At 43.7% G+C, this 17,135-nt stretch overlaps 1 protein-coding gene across 1 annotated transcript in view; it reads left to right on the top strand.

Moving 5' to 3' along the window:
- LOC120528915 (zinc finger protein 729-like) overlaps positions 1-15,543 on the top strand; it is a 68,243-nt gene extending 52,700 nt beyond the window's left edge. The window contains exons 5-7 of the mRNA XM_039752990.1: positions 7,679-8,140; positions 9,650-10,654; positions 13,632-15,543. Of these exons, the coding sequence (XP_039608924.1) occupies positions 7,679-8,140; positions 9,650-10,654; positions 13,632-14,860 (2,696 nt within the window). The 3' untranslated portion in view covers positions 14,861-15,543. The remainder of the gene's footprint in view (positions 1-7,678; positions 8,141-9,649; positions 10,655-13,631) is intronic.
- Positions 15,544-17,135: the final 1,592 nt, after the last annotated feature.

Raw genomic sequence — 17,135 nt, 5'->3', positions numbered from 1 at the left:
CTTAGTTTCTGTTGTCGTAGATTCAACAAGGTACTGCTAACCTTCCTGAGGGATTCTGTTCCATACTTACATGATAGCCTCACACACTTGCTGCACATCCATGATGTGAATCTCCCATTCCAACACATCCTGATGGTGCTCTACTGGTTTGAGATCTGCTGACTGTGGAGGCCATTTGAGTCACGTGAACTCATTGTCAGGCTCAAGAAACCAGCCAGATGTGATCTGAGCTTTGTGACATGACATGTTATCAGGCTGGAAGGAGCCATCCGAAGATGGTGATCATAAAGTGATGGACATGTTCAGCCACAATATTCAGGTAGGCTGTGGCATTTATGCTATGCTCAGTTGGTACTAAGGGGCTCAAAGTGTGGCAAGAAAGTATCTGTCACATCATCACACCACAAGCACCAGCCTGAACCAAGGTGGGATGGATCCCTACTTTCATGTTGTTGACCGGACCATCAGAATGCTGCAGCAGAAATTGAGCCTCAGCAGACCAGGCGACGTTTTCCCAATCTCCTGTTGTCCAGTTTTGGTGAGCCTGTGGGACAATTGTAGCCTCAGTTGCCTGTTCTTGTGGCCCCCACCGTCGTCTCCTGCTGCTGTAGTCCACCTGCTTCAAGGTTTGATGTGCTGAGTGTTCAGAGATGTTCTTCTGCACACCTCACTTGTAACGAGTGCTTATTTCAGTTCCTGTTGCCTTTCTGTCATATTGAACCATCCATCCATCCATTATCCAGCCCACTATATCCTAACTACAGGGTCACGGGGGTCTGATGGTGCCAATACCAGCCAACACAGGACACAAGGCAGGAAACAAACCCCGGGCAGGGTGCCAGCCCACCACAGGGCACACACACACATGGGGCAATTTAGTAATGCCAGTCCACCGAACCTTCATGTCTTTGGACCGTGGGAGGAAACCCACACAGACACGGGGAGAACCTGCAAACTCCACGCAGGGAGCAAACCCGGGTCACCTAACTGTGAGGCACAGCTTGAACCAGTCTGGCCATTCTCTTCTGACCCCTGGCATCAACAGGGCATTTTCTGTAAACCCTAGAGGTGGCTGTGTGTGAAAATCCCAGCAGGTCAGCAGTTTCTGAAATACTTAGAGCAGCTCCTCTGGCACCAACAACCCTACCACGTTCAAAGTCACTTCAGTCCCTTTCTTCTTCCCCACTCTGATGCTCGGTTTGAAACTCGGCAGGTGGTCTTGATACGGTCTACTGGATGAAATACATGGAGCTGCTGCCATTTGATTGGCTGATTAGATATTCATGTTAACAAGCAGGCAGTTGAACAGGTGTACCTAATAAAGTGGCCGGCGATGTATATACCCCAAAACCACAGGTAAACGGCCCCCCTATCTGCCATCATAAACCCACTGGCCTGAATAATGTGTCGCAATTACAACAACATTTATTTCTGGGGCACATTTTCATACAAATAATGGAGCTCAAAGTGCTTTACATGATGAAGAAAGAGAAAAAAAAGACAAAATAAATAAGAATTAAAATAAGGGAACACTAATTAACATAGAATAAAAGTAAAGTCCGAAGGCTAGGGAGGACAGAAAAAAAAACTCCAGCCAGCTGGAGAGAAAAATAAAATCTGCAGGAGGTCAGAGGTCATGAGACCACCCAGCCCCGTCTCGGCATTCAACCTGACATCAATGATCAGTCCTCTTTGTATTCAGGGTTCTCTTGGAAGCACTTGATGATGACATTGTATAGCGCCTGACCCGGCACAGATTAGACACGGGAAGGCACGTGTAAAATTAAATGAACTTTTATTTTCTTCATCTGTGGGCTACACCCACAGACACAACAGAGTCCCAAGCACACTCTTCTTCTTCCTCCACCACTCCTCACCAAGCTTCGTCCTCCTCCCACCCGACTCTGGCCCCTGAGTGGTGGTCGCTGGCTTGCTTTATAACAACAATGACAACATTTATTTCTATAGCACATTTTCATACAAACAAAATGTAGCTCAAAGTGCTTTACAAAACGAAGAATAGAAAAATAGAAGACACAATAAAAAATAAAAATAAGTCAACATTAATTGACATAGAATAAGTAAGGTCCAATGGCCAGGGTGGACAGAAAAAACCAAAAAAGAAAAACTCCAAAGGCTGGAGAAAAAAAAAAATCTGCAGGGATTCCAGACCACGAGACCACCCAGTCCCCTCTTTTTTATAGTTCACCCGGAAGTGCTCCAGGTGCTTGATCCTGGATTTCCGGCGTAACATCTGGGTGTGACGAATTGGTTGCCCACACGGGCTCAGGACTCCCAAATACAGCGCCCCCTGGCAGTACTGTCGTGCTGAAAAACTGTCACCAGAAGGCTTTTTACCTGAAAATGAAGGCTGTTAGGACTCAGGATTGGCAAACAGAGTTTTAAAGCTTTATTGCAATAAAACAACACAAATAAAAACGCAGACTCAACCCAATACGGCCAAACTGAGCTGAGCCCTGAACAGTTCACAGCTCAAAACTGATGTAGTCATTTCTTATCACTCCGACCTCGCTCAGTTAGCTCATTTGCTGTTTTCCTCCGACTCCCCTCTGCACCTGCCTGGCCAGTTTCTCGTGTTCTCATGGGAGCCATCATTATCTCCTGACTTTCCCTGCAGCTGGCCTCTGGTATTTCACGGTCTATTGTCCATTGTTTAGTTTCTGTTTTTGCTCATTCCTTTCACTGGCCAAGGCCGGCACAGACATTCTCTCTCTCTCTCTCTTCCATTTATGGGCTTTCCTCTCATCACTTCCTCTTATCTCAGACTTGAGCCAGTTTGTCTGATGCCCAAAGCTAAGCTTTAATTAAAAAGAAATATGGCGTGTGCTTTAATTTAATCATTTGTTTGGCATGCTTGATTTACATTTCATTTCTGCACTAAGGTTAAATGCTAGTATAGATTAGATTAGATAGATACTTTATTAATCCCAAGAGGAAATTCCCATACTCCAGCAGCAGCATACTGATAAAGAACAATATTAAATTAAAGAGTGATAACAATGCAGGTATAACAGACAATAACTTTGTATAATATTAACGTTTACCAGGGGGTGGAATTGAAGAGTCGCATATAGTGTGGGGGAGGAATGATCTCCTCAGTCTGTCTGTCGCTGAAGCTGCTCCTCTGTCTGGAGATGATCCTGTTCAGTGGATTCTCCGTGATTGACAGGAGTCTGCTCAGCGCCCGTCGCTCTGCCATGGATGTCAAACTGTCCAGCTCCATGCCTACAATAGAGCCTGCCTTCCTCACCAGTTTGTCCAGGCGTGAGGCGTCCTTCTTTTTTATTCTGCCTCCCCAGCACACCACAACCGTCTGGTAGAACATCTGCAGCATCTTATTGCAGATGTTGAAGGACGCCAACCTTCTAGTGAAGTATAGTCGGCTTTGACCTTTCTTACACAGAGCATCAGTATTGGCAGTCCAGTCCAATTCATCATATAGCTTCACTCCCAAGTATTTATAGGTATTTTCTAAACTTATTTATGCTCGAATATATTTTGTTATTTTCCATACATTACATCATCTGTGACCTTGGCAGCAATGCCTTTTTGCCATCTTTGCTCATTCTCTATTGCAGCTGGCTTCTTGCATGCCTACTAGGGCCTCTTGTTTCTTAGCTGACTTAAAACAACGGGTGTATGTGACACTTCTTCTGCCCTGAAAGTTTCTACACATCAGGCCTGCGCCATCACCACCTACTCAAAGCATCAGGATGCTCCAACAATGATGAATGGATTAAAAGCCAAAAGTCTACGTGACCATCATCATCATCATCAAGTCCTTCCGTGAGAACCCTAAATCCAAAGAGGACTGCTCCACTTATGTTAGGTAGATCGGCCAGGGGGGACTGGGCAGTCTAATGGCCTGGAACCCCTGCAGATTTTATTTTTTTTTTTCTCCAGCCGTCTGGAGATATTTTTTTTTTGTTTTTTCTGTCCACCCTGGCCATCGGACTTTACTCTTATTCTTTGTTAATTAATGCTGACTTATGTTTATTTTTCTTACTATGTCTTTTATTTTTTCTGTTCTTCATCATGTAAAGCACTTTGAGCTACTCTTTGTATGAAAATGTGCTATAGAAATAAATGTTGTTGTTGTCATCCTGTCTTCCTTTCCCACACTAGCAATTGTGCCTGAAGCTTAAAAAATAATGCAATATGGCTGATTTTTGATTTAACTATTTGCTTGACATTCTATTTTATGCTAAATCTAATGTTTCAGAAGCTGTTGATCACTTTTATGGCTTTTTTATGCTAATATGCTATGACATGTACATTTTTTCCTTCCATAGTACCTGCGGGACCCAACAGGGCTGCACCCAACTCCAATTCCCAGAATGCCCTGCAGGAACCCGAGGCGTTGTTCTACCCCAGGGAGGTGGCCAACTAGCGTTCAGGGGGAGGTATTGCAATGTCCATGGCTGCTCCCCCTGAATATGGTGTGCAGGGGCGTCCCGGCTGGGTAAGGACACCAAGCCCCTGTCACAACGGTCATGTGGATGTCTGACCTTTAATCCGTCAATGTAGGGACATCACGGTGCTGTGATCAGGTGGTGGTGCAGATCACAGAAAACTGGAAAAATGAACAGAAGAGAGAGTAAGGGGGGATAGTACAGAATGGGGTGGCACCATGAATAGTAATGATAATTAATTGAATATACAGAGCATCAGGATTAAACTAAAATGAAGCTCTGAGAAGGCCATTTTAAAGTGATGTGTTGTCAGCAGTTTATTAAAGTGCTCCACTGCATTAGCCTATTGGCAGGCTATTCTAGATTTGAGGTGCATAACAGCAGAAGGCCGCCCGCCTCACCACTTCTTTAACTCTTTTAGGGCAATTTTTGTTTGTTTCTTATCTCCCAGGGCTGAATATTTTCCCAAAAACTAACATTTTTTTTAAAAAGAACACAAAGCAATTGTTTAACATATCAAATCAACAACAAATATTTACTTCTGACAAATCTTCCTGTCTTGCATGTTGTATGAGCCTGCATACTCGATGATGTCACAATCATTTTACGCAGCAAAGTCCTGCGCAGTCTGATGTCGCTCAAAGCAGCCGATTTCAGTCATTGCCACATTGCCCTGCTTACAATACGTGTTGCTGTGGTGCCTACTTTTCAGTTGTCTGTTGCTGCACTTTCTCACACATATTGTTAGTGTGTACTGTAGAGAGACAAGTCGCCCTTTTGCCATCGTGCCATTCATTCCACTGCCACCAAGTTTTCTGCCCGCATGAAAACCGTATTGTCACCTCTTTTCATCTTCTGAAACTTGATTTTCTTTTTATTCAGTTTTATTGAGTGTTCCTGCCAGTCCCCGCATGTTGCTGTATGCTGTTTCTTTTGTACTCCAGGACATGCAGAGGAGAGAATAGTAAAGAGCAGTAACTTCGGCGCTCTATGCAATCATCAGACACTCCCCATCTGCCCGTTGTTTTGTTATACTTTTACACCAACTTATGTTCCTGTGTTTCAACATGCTCAAAAAATACACGTGTAATGCCACAAAGTGCACGCAGACACTTCATTTCGCAAATAAAACAAGTGCACTTTTATTCAAAACTACCTGTATAACGAAGGAAAAAGAAAGCAAGTTACAGTAGGCGGTTGATACGACAGCTTGCGTGGTGCAATGCTAAGAATTGCAGATTTTCATTCTGTGTTATATAAAATCATCACATTCAAATATTAACAGTTTCCACACACCCAAGGACCGTCCTTCCTACATTTACGACACGTGTACTTGTTGCCGTGTACACACCTCTCTGTGCTATGGTTCCTATCACACTGAATGAGCACCTGACACTGTACTTTCTTCCCTGGCTGAAGGTCCCGCATCAGAGAATTTCCAGTTCCTGCATAAATTCACACCCGATCTGACGCTGTTCGTTTTCAAATAATATTGCATTAGTAATTTTCTAAAAAAGAAAAGCTGTTTGTTCACCTGCCCAAAAGGATTGACCACCATTTCACAGTGGGGAGTTTCCTGGCCATGGACCCCAAATTTTGCTCCCCGAGCCACTTAGTTGTCACTTTGGCCTCATGGCCCGGTGCTCCGTCATGCTGGATTGTTCATTGCTGGTCACCAAACTGTTGGTAGAAGTTGCTCATGGTGGATGTTTATTTATTTCTTTATTCCTGGCCGTGTTCTTAAGGCCAAATTGTGAGTGAGCAGCAACCCCACGTGACATGAATGGTCTCAGGATGCTTTACTGTTGGCGTGACACAGGACTGATGGTAGCGCCGCTCAGCTTTTCTTTTTTCCCCAATCAGTAAGGAGATTCATCAGAGACAATGACTTGACCCCAGCAGTCCAATCCCAGAATATCAGTCTGTCTCTGATGTGTTTCTTGGCTTCTTTGCTGCCCTTCCTGACACCCAACAGGAGTCCTCCAAAAGTCTCAACGCCTCACTCGCACCTGCCTGTTGCCATTCCTGAGCCAACTCTACCCTGGTGGTGCCCCATCAGTCCTGTGTCAGGCCAAGCAGTAAAGCATCCTGAGACCATTCGTGTCACTTTGGGTTGCTGCTCACTCACAATTTGGCCGAAGAACACAGCCAGGAATAAAGAATGGGACCAGAACATCCTCAGAGAGCAACTTCTCCCAACCATCCAAGAAGAATTTGGTGACCAACAATGAACAACCCAGCATGATGGAGGAAAAGTGACAACTAGGTGGCTCGGGTAACAACAATTTGGGGTCCATGTTCAGGAAAGTCCCCATTGAGAACTTGTGGTCAAATCCTCAAGAGGCGGCGGGTGGACAAACAAAAACCCACCAATTCTCATTCTGCAAGATCAGTCAGGATTTGGCCCAGAAGTTGATTGATAGCCTGCCAGAGCGAATTTCAGAAGTCTTGGAAAAAGAAAGAAGGTCCAACACTATAAATATGCTTGCATAAACTTCATGAAATTGTCAATAATAGCCTTTGAAACTTCTGGAATGCGTATAATTCTACTTCAGTACACCAGAGAAACATCTGGCACAAAGATCTAAAAAAACACTGAAGCAGCAAACTTGGAGAAAACCAACACTGGGGTCATTCTCAGAACGTTTGTCCACGACCATGCTATCAATCTGTTTATGGCTTATCATCAAATTGTCATCCTATAATACTGTTTTACTTTATTAATCCAATTTTTTTTTTTTTTGGACAATTGCTGGTGAGACATGGGTTACAAGTGCCAAAAGACTGGGGAGAGCGGGGGATCAAAGGGTTTAATCCACGCCCGTGCCAGAAGCATATCGAGTTAGGACTTGACTCAAATTGACAACATAGAACAGTTCAAAGTACTAAAAAAATCAGGCATTTTTAAAATCCCCCCCCTTTCCCTGTTCTTGTCTTTGTCTTGATCAGCAGGACTCTGTCTCCATTTCAAATCGTTTGTCACTTCAAACCTGCCGAGATCTTCTTCAGCTGCCATGGAGGGTTCACAGCATTTCAGATCTCTCACCAATAAACTTGGCCGGTAGTTGTTGTTTCTGGTGTTTGGTTAACCCTGAAATATGTGGTCAGGTTATTTTGGATAACTTTTTATAAAGTAATGCAGTCACTTTTATTTTGACAGATTTAAAGGAGTCTCCTTTCCAGGTCACATGGCCATGCCATCAGGTGGATAATGCCCTCCAGGGCAAGGCTGCCCTTGTGAGAAGGAAAGCCCGGAAGAGAAGAGCAGACACTTGAGGGGGGTGAAGAGAGTTTTACACGGAGAATGGGCTCAGCCAAAGAGGAAGGCGTGGACGAGCGGCTGGTGTCCATTAAACAAGAGGACTGTGAGTGGGGTGCGCTGAAGGTGGAAGAATGGGAAGGAACCATTTTGGATTTTAAAGCGGAAGAGTTCAACGTGGACATCGTTGATGTTAAATGTGAGGATTCTGAGGACGCCTCGGTTAGATGTGAAGCGCAAAAATGTGAAACTGTGAATCTTCTCAAGCAAGATAACCGTGAACAATCCCATTCCAATTTACAGCCCTGGCACAATAATATCAGACATCTGGCTGCCCAGCAGAATTCTGTGGAGCTGAAATCCGAGTTTTCTGAACTTGAGGAGAAAATCGATGAAGGAAACATGAGAGAAGGAGAAGAGCAAAATTCACCTGGGAGTGCGAGAATAAGTAAGTAATGTGATTACCATGAAAGAAAAGTGAAACTGAGAACCATTATGAGTTTTGTCTGTAGCATATATATATATATATATATATATATATATATATATATATATATATATATATGACCACCAGGGGTGTCGCAGCACCATAAACCCCAAGACACAACTAGACAGTGTAGTCCTGGGTTGAAACACAAGGAATATTACTGTACAGAATACCTCCACAGACATCTAAAAATTCTTTTCCAAAGTACCAATACAATTACAGACTTACCTTCCTCCAACTACATCTCCCATGTAGTCTTATCCACCTCCTCCTGACTCTCACTACTAGTTCAGCGGAGTCATAGCATTGGACATTGGATGCACTTCTTGGCCATGAAGAAGCCCCTCAAAAGAAATGTAACACTTCCCTTGCAGCTGTCCCTGGCAGCACCCAGAAACCCCAACAGGGCTGACCCACTGGACCACAATTCCCAGAATGTCTTGCGGGTATTCTTATGTGAGATCCTCCAGTGGGGATGCTGCCACCATGTGTACTGGGGAAACAGCAGGGACCTTCTATTCCTCTGACCAAATCTACCTACAAGGAAAGGTACTATCCTAACCCCCCACCCCCCCAACCCCAAACCAACCCCGGATGGGATGCCAGTCAGTCCCTGTCCTTTTGTAATGGCCTTCCTTTCAGGCAGGGTACCATCCTCTGTCAAGGTTGGAAGTGCTGCATGGACACCTGGAAGCACTTCAGATGCACCCGGATCTTCTTCTGGCAGCACTTGTGAGTGTGGTGAAACTGTTGCATTCCAGGGCTCTGAAATTGACCAGGTGTTCCCTGGTGGTGGCCATGGGCCTCCAGCAGGGTGGAGCTTCCAAACTCCAATCTGGTGGCCTTAATACAAACCAGGGGGGCTGCCCCCTCGTATCTCTGGGGAGGTATCATCTCTCTCCTGGTCCTTCCATCTTCAAGGCATCCCAGCTGGGTAAAAGCCCCAACCAATTTTCTGTATTTATGCATAAATATGACCTAAAACATCTTAAGATTTTCACTCAAGTCATAAAAGTAGATAAAAAGAAAACAGTTAATCAAATGAGACACAAATATTATACTTGGTCATTTATTTATTGAGTAAGATGATCGAATATTACATATTTGTGTTGGGGTATGTGAAAAATGAGAAATTCGTAATACAAGAAATTGTATAAATGGTTAAAAAAATCACTTAAAAAATGCAGGTCTGTGATGTTAATCAGGCCGGCTGAACATCAAATTCTCAGGGGCGCTATAGTGAAGAAGGTCGTGAGCCATACCAGCAAACATCTGTGAGAAACGCTTTGCTGCACAGCAGACACATGTGGGAGGTATGGGAGGAAGATGGAGAAACTGAACAGACAGCAGGAGAACAAGTGAAGTCCACCCACACAGTAGACAGAGCTGGGATTGAACATTAGGGGGCGGCAGCGTCACCAACCAGTTTGCATTTAAAAATGTTAAGGTAAATTGTTTGTGTTATTACAGATTCACAGGACAATGGCAGTGTCTCCCCATCTTCATCTGCCCAGACATCTCTTCAGTGGAGACTGCAACAGAAACGGGACAACGACAAGACAAAGGAACCAACAAGAGGATCAGAGCATTTACTAGTGACATCTTTACAGCACATTTCTGTTCCTGTTGCCAAACTAACAATGACAGATGCCATCAACACTGATCAACAAGAAGTGCACAATGCAGATCAAGAGGCCTTGTGCGCTGGCCGAGAGTATGGAAAAGTGTTTGGAAACAAAGGTGACGGTGAATATCACAAGTCAAATCATACAAAGCTGAAACCGTACTGCTGTTCTAAATGTGGCAAACGATTTACCAACAGTAGCAATCTTAAGAAGCACACAACAAACCATACAGGAGAACAACCATATCGCTGTCCTGAATGTGGCAAACGATTTCCTTACAGCAGTGATCTCCGAACACATACAAGAATCCACACTGGAGAAAGACCTTATGGCTGTTCTGAATGTGGCAAACGATTCACAACCCGCAGTGCTCGTCAGAGACACTCAAGAATTCATAGTGGAGAGAAACCCTATGGCTGCTCTGAATGTGGCAAAAGATTTATTGACAGTAGTGCGCTTCAGAACCACACGAGAGTTCATACTGGAGAAAAGCCCTATGGCTGTTCTGAATGTGGCAAAAGGTTCTCTTACAGTCGTGCTCTCCAAACACATAAGAGACTTCACACTGGAGAAAGGCCATATGGGTGTTCCGAATGTGGCAAACGATTCATTGACAGTAGCCACCTTCAAAAGCACTCAAAAATTCACACCGGAGAAAAGCCGTATAGTTGTACTGAATGTGGCAAAAAGTTCTCCAAAAGTAGCAATCTTCAGTATCACAGAAGAACTCATACTGGGGAGAAGGCCTATTCCTGTTCTGAATGTGGCAAACGATTCTCCCATAACTGCAGCCTTCAAAGACATACGAGAATCCACACAAGAGAGAAGCCCAGCGGCTGTGGTGAATGTGGTAAGAGATTCTTCCATAACTGTAGTCTCCAGAATCACATAAGAATTCACACAGGTTTTCACTTCTGAGAGGGGCCGATGGTAACGGCAGCCGTTACAGTCACTCAAAAAGTTCAGTCTGAAAAGAAAACTAAATATTGTAAAAGATTCTCGCTTTTAAACAGTTTACATGGGCTTTTTTTTTTTTTGCATAAATAAGATTAAATTTGGTGCAAGTCAAATGTATCCACGTTAGATAAGAAGGAGCTAAATAAGAACTAATGAAAGAAAAAAAAAAACTGAGTTAGACGTACAAAACCAGAGGCTGCAGGATGAAACATACAGTCGTGCTTGAAAGTTTGTGAACCCTTTTAATTTTCTAGATTTCTGCATAAGAGATTTTCACTCAAGTCCTAAAAGTAGATAAAGAGAAACCAGTTAAACAAACAAGACAAAAATATTATACTTGGCCATTTATTTGTTGAGGAAAATGATTGAATATTACATATTTGTGAGTGGCAACAGTACGTGAAGCTCTCGGATGATCAGTTAGTTTGAAGGTGAGGCGTCAGGTGTTTTTAATCAATGAGATGCCAGTCAGGTGTGAGTGGGCACCCTGTGTCATTTAAAGAACAGGATCTATCAAAGTATGCTCTTCACAACACGTTTGTGGAAGTGTATCATGGCACAAACAAAAGGATATTTCTGAGGACCTCACAAAAAGAGTTGTTGATGCTCATCAGGCTGGAAAAGGTTACAAAACCATCTCTAAAGAGTTTGGACTCCACCAATCCACAGTCAGACAGATTGTGTACAAATGGAGGAAATTCAAGACCATTGTGACCCTCCCCAGGAGTGGTCGACCAACAAAGATCACTCCAAGAGCAAGGCACACGTGTAATAGTCGGCGAGGTCACAAAGGACCCCAGGGTAACTTCTAAGCAACTGAAGGCCTCTCTCACATTGGCTAATGTTCATGTTCATGAGTCCACCATCAGGAGAACACTGAACAACAATGGTGTGCATGGCAGGGTTGCAAGGAGAAAGCCACTGCTCTCCAAAAAAAACATTGCTTCTCATCTGCAGTTTGCTAAAGATCACGTAGACAAACCAGAAGGCTACTGGAAGAATTTTTGTGGACGGAGGAAACCAAAATAGAACTTTTTGGTTTAAATGAAAAGCGTTACGTTTGGAGAAAGGAAAACACTGCATTCCAGCATAAGAACCTTATCTCATCTGTGAAACATGGTGGTGCTGGTATCATGGTTTGGGGCTGTTCTGCTGCATCTGGGCCAGGACGGCTTGCCTTCATTGATGGAACAATGAATTCTGAATTATATCAGAGAATTCTAAAGGAAAATGTCAGGACATCTGTCCATGAACTGAATCTCAAGAGAAGGTGGGTCATGCAGCAAGACAACGACCCTAAGCACACAAGTCGTTCTACCAAAGAATGGTTAAAGAAGAATAAAGTGAATGTTCTGGAATGGCCAAGTCAAAGTCCTGACCTTAATCCAATTGAAATGTTGTGGAAGGACCTGAAGTGAGCAGTTCATGTGAGGAAACCCACCAACATCCTAAAGTTGAAGCTGTTCTGTATGGAGGAATGGGCGAAAATTCCTCCAAGCCAGTGTGCAGGAATGATCAGAAGTTACCGGAAACGTTTAGTTGCAGTTATTGGGGGGGTCACACCAGATACTGAAAGCAAAGGTTCACATACGTCTGCCACTCACAAATATGTAATATTCGATCATTTTCCTTAATAAATAAATGACCAAGTATAATATTTTTGTCTCATTTGTTTAACTGGTTTCTCTACATCTACTTTTAGGACTTGAGTGAAAATCTGATGATGTTTTAGGTCATATTTATGAAGAAGTATTGAAAATTCTAAAGGGTTCACAAACTTTCAAGCACAACTGTAAGGCATTTGAGAGTAGGGGTGAGGGCAGGTGAAAATATACTGACAGTGAAACAGAGAATTAGTGAAACCTGACGTGAAGAAGTCAGTAAACTCAAGCAGAGGCAGGAACTGAGAAGGAGCTACAAAGAGAGTTGGACACTTTAGAGGGAGACGTGCTGTGTGGATTAGAAAGGCTGTAATTGTACAAGTCACCAGGACCAGGTAACATTTAATTAAAAGAGTCTTTACAGAGCTTATTGTGCATTGATAGAAAGCAAGTTTCTTAAAAGTCTACTGGAAAAATACGTAAGGAGTGGAGGCTAAGAAATAAATCATAAAAAAAGGACAATCGGGCTGATCCAAAAAACTACAGGCCTGTAAGCTTAACATCCACTACACGTACACTGTAAAATAATGGAGGGAGTTATAAGGGAGAAGATCAAGCGTCACTTGGCAGGCAGTATAGTATTTAGGATTTAGACTTTAAACTCTGATTCATAATCTCACTTCAAAATGCAACTTCTTGTGGCAAACTCTTATATACCATGATTATGAAGAACTTTATCTTGAAGTCCTTGATTTGCATCAAGTGTTTTTAGGTCTAACAGTATGCCATTATGAAGAAGTGTGTTTACAACCAAACTAGTTCACTTCAAAAGGCAACTTCTTGTGGCAAACTCTTATATATCATGATTATGAAGAACTTTATCTTGAAGTCCTTGATTTGCATCAAGTGTTTTAGCTCTGACAGTATGCCATTATGAAGTAGTGTGTTTACAATCAAACTGGACAATTCAAAGGGGAGTTTTTAAATTTGAATTAATGACATTAATATTTAATTTTGCAATGCACAAATTCACACCCGGAAATCTCCTCTAGCTCTCTTAATTTGGGGCCCATTTTATTTTGTGTTCAGAGTTATTTCATGATGCACTTTTGAAAAGACCACCACTCCCCCTGTTACACATTCTTCTAACTTATGACCATACAATAAAACTCATAAAACGTGCCACCTATCTCTTGTTTTATTTTTCATTTTTTTTGTTGTTTTAAATTGCAACTAAACTCTTTTAAAATACTCTTTGTATTACTGCAGATGTTCATGAGAATGTCGGCTGCTCCCCATCTCCATTTGCTCAGCCTTCTCCTGAGTGCAGACTGGAACACAAGGAGGACAAAGAGAAGGTGAAAAAATCAACAAGAGGATCAGGGAATAGGACTGCAGCTGCTTTCCTGTGCAGCTCTCATTCTGTGACAGAAGCCATCAACACTGAGCAGCAACAAGGGCATGACACAGATCAAGAGGCTTTGTATGCTGGCCGAGACTGTGGACAAACAATTAAAAATACATCTGCCTGTAAAGATCTCAAGTCAGTTCAAACAAGACCAAAGCCTTATAGCTGTACTGAATGTGGCAAAGTATTCACTGTCAGCAGTAGTCTTCAGAGGCACACAAGAATCCATACTGGAGAAAAATCTTATTGCTGCTCTGATTGCGGCAAAACACTTTCTGACCGATACAGTCTCGAAAGACATAAAAGGATCCATATTGGAGAAAAGCCATTTTCCTGTTCACAATGTGGCAAACAATTCTCTGACATATACAATTGTCAGACACATACAAGAATCCACACTGGAGAAAAGCCCTATGGATGTGAGGAATGTGGCAAAAGATTTGTACGTAAGAAAAGCCTTCATAATCACTTAAGAATTCATTCAGGAGAAAAACCTCATTGCTGCTCTGAATGTGGCAAGCTATTTGCTGACAGTCGAGATCTCCAAAGACATGCAAGAATCCACACTGGAGAAAAACCTTATGGCTGTGCTGAATGTGGAAAACGATTCATTCAAAGTAGCCATCTTCAGCGACACATACGGATTCATACTGGAGAAAAGCCATACAGCTGTTCTGAATGTGCCAAAAGGTTTTCTGACATTTACAAGCTCCAGAGACATGCAAGAATGCACACTGGAGAAAAGTCGTATGGCTGTACTGTTTGTGGGAAACGATTCATTGACAGTAGCACCCTTCACAATCACATGAGAATTCACACTGGAGAAAAGCCCTATGGCTGTCCTGAATGTGGCAAACAATTCAGCAAAAGTAGCAACCTTCAGACTCACACAAGAATTCATACTGGAGAAAAGCCATACAGCTGTTCTGAATGTGGAAAACGATTCACTGACAGCAGCGGTCTTTCACGGCACACACAGATTCATTCTGGAGAAAAGCCACATTGTTGTTCTGAATGTGGCAAGCAGTATTCAGACAGGCGTAGTCTCCAGAGACACATAGCAATCCACGCTGGAGAAAAAAATGGCTGACATTTTGCCACTGGTGCTGGGATCATCAAGCCTTTGCAAGGGAATGTCCAGATGGGTATACCAGTTATCATCACGCCGTATGAACGACTATTGGGAACAATGCATAGTAGGTTGGGCCTTGGCAGCAAATCTGAGAAAGTAACAGAATCAGAGCAAAAACTACTTTGTGACTCAAGGGGAAGGTTCAATCCTGTCCTGAAAGTTAGCAAACCAAGTCATTGCTGAGGAATTAACCCAGCAAGGAAGCCAACTAACTCTTCTGAATGTGGCAAAAAAACACTTCTCCAAGCAGTGGCAGTCTTCAGTGTCAGAATATGGAGGGTGGTTTTCCCATAATGGCAGCCTTCAAAATTATTTAGAGCTTCACACTGAAGGTGTGGTAAAGGATTATCAGTTTTAGGTGACTTTCACGGACAGCTAAGAATCAACTGTGGAGGAAACCCCTATTGTTGTCCTGAATGTGGTAAACAATTCTCAGACAGAAGTAGGCTTCAATACATTATAGCTGTCCTAATGTATCAAGTGTTTCTTTGACAGCAGGAGTCTTGATGGCTTCATGAAAATTCACAGTGATAGAGCTCTGAAGGAGAAAGCTGGAGGTAGAAGACTCTCACCTCGGAGTACTGCACCCTCCACCCATCCTTCTGCTGATACCAGCATAGAAGAGACATCTCCACCCACAATTACAGCAGCCCAGGTGAGCAGAGAGCTGAGGAGACTTCGTGCCAGCAAAGCAGCGGGTCCAGATGGTGTATCACCACAACTGCTGAAGGCCTGTGTATTGGAACTGGGGAGTCCTCTACAGCACAACTTCAACCTGAGTCTGGAACAGGGGAGAGTCCCGAGGTCTTTGGAAAACATCTTGTATCACCCCAGTCCCAAAGGTACCACGTCGTAGTGAGCTGAACGACTTCTGGCCTGTCGCTCTGATGTCACATGTGATGAAGACCATGGAGAGGCTGCTGCTTCACCACCTGAGGCCACAGGTCCACCACACCCTCGACCCTCTGCAGTTCGCATACTAGGAGAAGGTGGGAGCGGAGGATGCCATAATCTATATGCTACACTGATCCCTCTCTCACCTGGACAGAGGCAGTGGTGCTGTAAGAATTATGTTTCTGGACTTCTCTAGCACCTTCAACACCATCCAACCTCTGCTCCTTAGGGACAAGCTGACAGAGATGGGAGTAGATTCACAACTGGTGGCATGGATCGTGAACTATCTTACAGACAGACCTCAGTATGTGTGTCTTGGGAACTGCAGGTCTGACATTGTGTGCAGCAATACAGTGGCGCCGCAGGGGACTGGACTTTCTCCGGTCCTGTTCAAACTATATACATCAGACTTACAATACAACTCGGAGTCCTGCCACGTGCAAAAGTTCACTGACGACACGGCTATCGTGGGCTGCATCAGGAGTGGGCAGGAGGAGGAGTATAGGAAGCTAATCAAGGACTTTGTTAAATGGTGCGACTCAAACCACCTACACCTGAACACCAGCAAAACCAAGGAGCTGGTGGTGGATTTTAGGAGGCCCAGGACCCTCATGGACCCCGTAATCATCAGAGGAGACTGTGCAGAGGGTACAGACCTTTAAATACCTGGGAGTGCAGCTGGATGATAAATTGGACTGGACTGCCAATACTGACGCTCTGTGCAAGAGAGGACAGAGCCGACTAAACTACCTTAGAAGGCTGGCGTCCTTCAACATCTGCAATAAGATGCTGCAGATGTTCTATCAGACGGTGGTGGCTAGCGCCCTCTTCTACGCGGTGGTGTGCTGGGGAGGCAGCATAAAGAAGAAGGACGCCTCACGCCTGGACAAACTGGTGAGGAAGGCAGGCTCTATTGTAGGCACGGAGCTGGACAGTTTGACATCCGCGGCAGAGCGACGGGCGCTGAGCAGACTCCTGTCAATCATGGAGAATCCACTGCATCCACTGAACAGCATCATCTCCAGACAGAGGAGCAGCTTCAGCGACAGACTGCTGTCACCGTCCTGCTCCGCTGACAGACTGAGGATACCCCACACTATGTGACTTTTCAATTCCACCCGGGGTTGGGGATGTTGGGGGGTAAATGTTAATATTATACAAAGTTATTGTCTGTTATAGCTTCATTGTTATCACTCTTTAATTTAATATTGTTCTTTATCAGTATGCTGCTGCTGGAGTGTGTGAATTTCCCCTTTGGGATTAATAAAGTATCTATCTATCTATCTATCTATCTATCTATCTATCTATCTATCTATCTATCTATCTCTCTCTCTGTCTC

This window comes from Polypterus senegalus, chromosome 4 (genome assembly GCF_016835505.1).
Source record: "Polypterus senegalus isolate Bchr_013 chromosome 4, ASM1683550v1, whole genome shotgun sequence".
Taxonomy (NCBI): domain Eukaryota; kingdom Metazoa; phylum Chordata; class Cladistia; order Polypteriformes; family Polypteridae; genus Polypterus; species Polypterus senegalus.
This window is presented reverse-complemented; position numbering and strand designations above follow the sequence as displayed.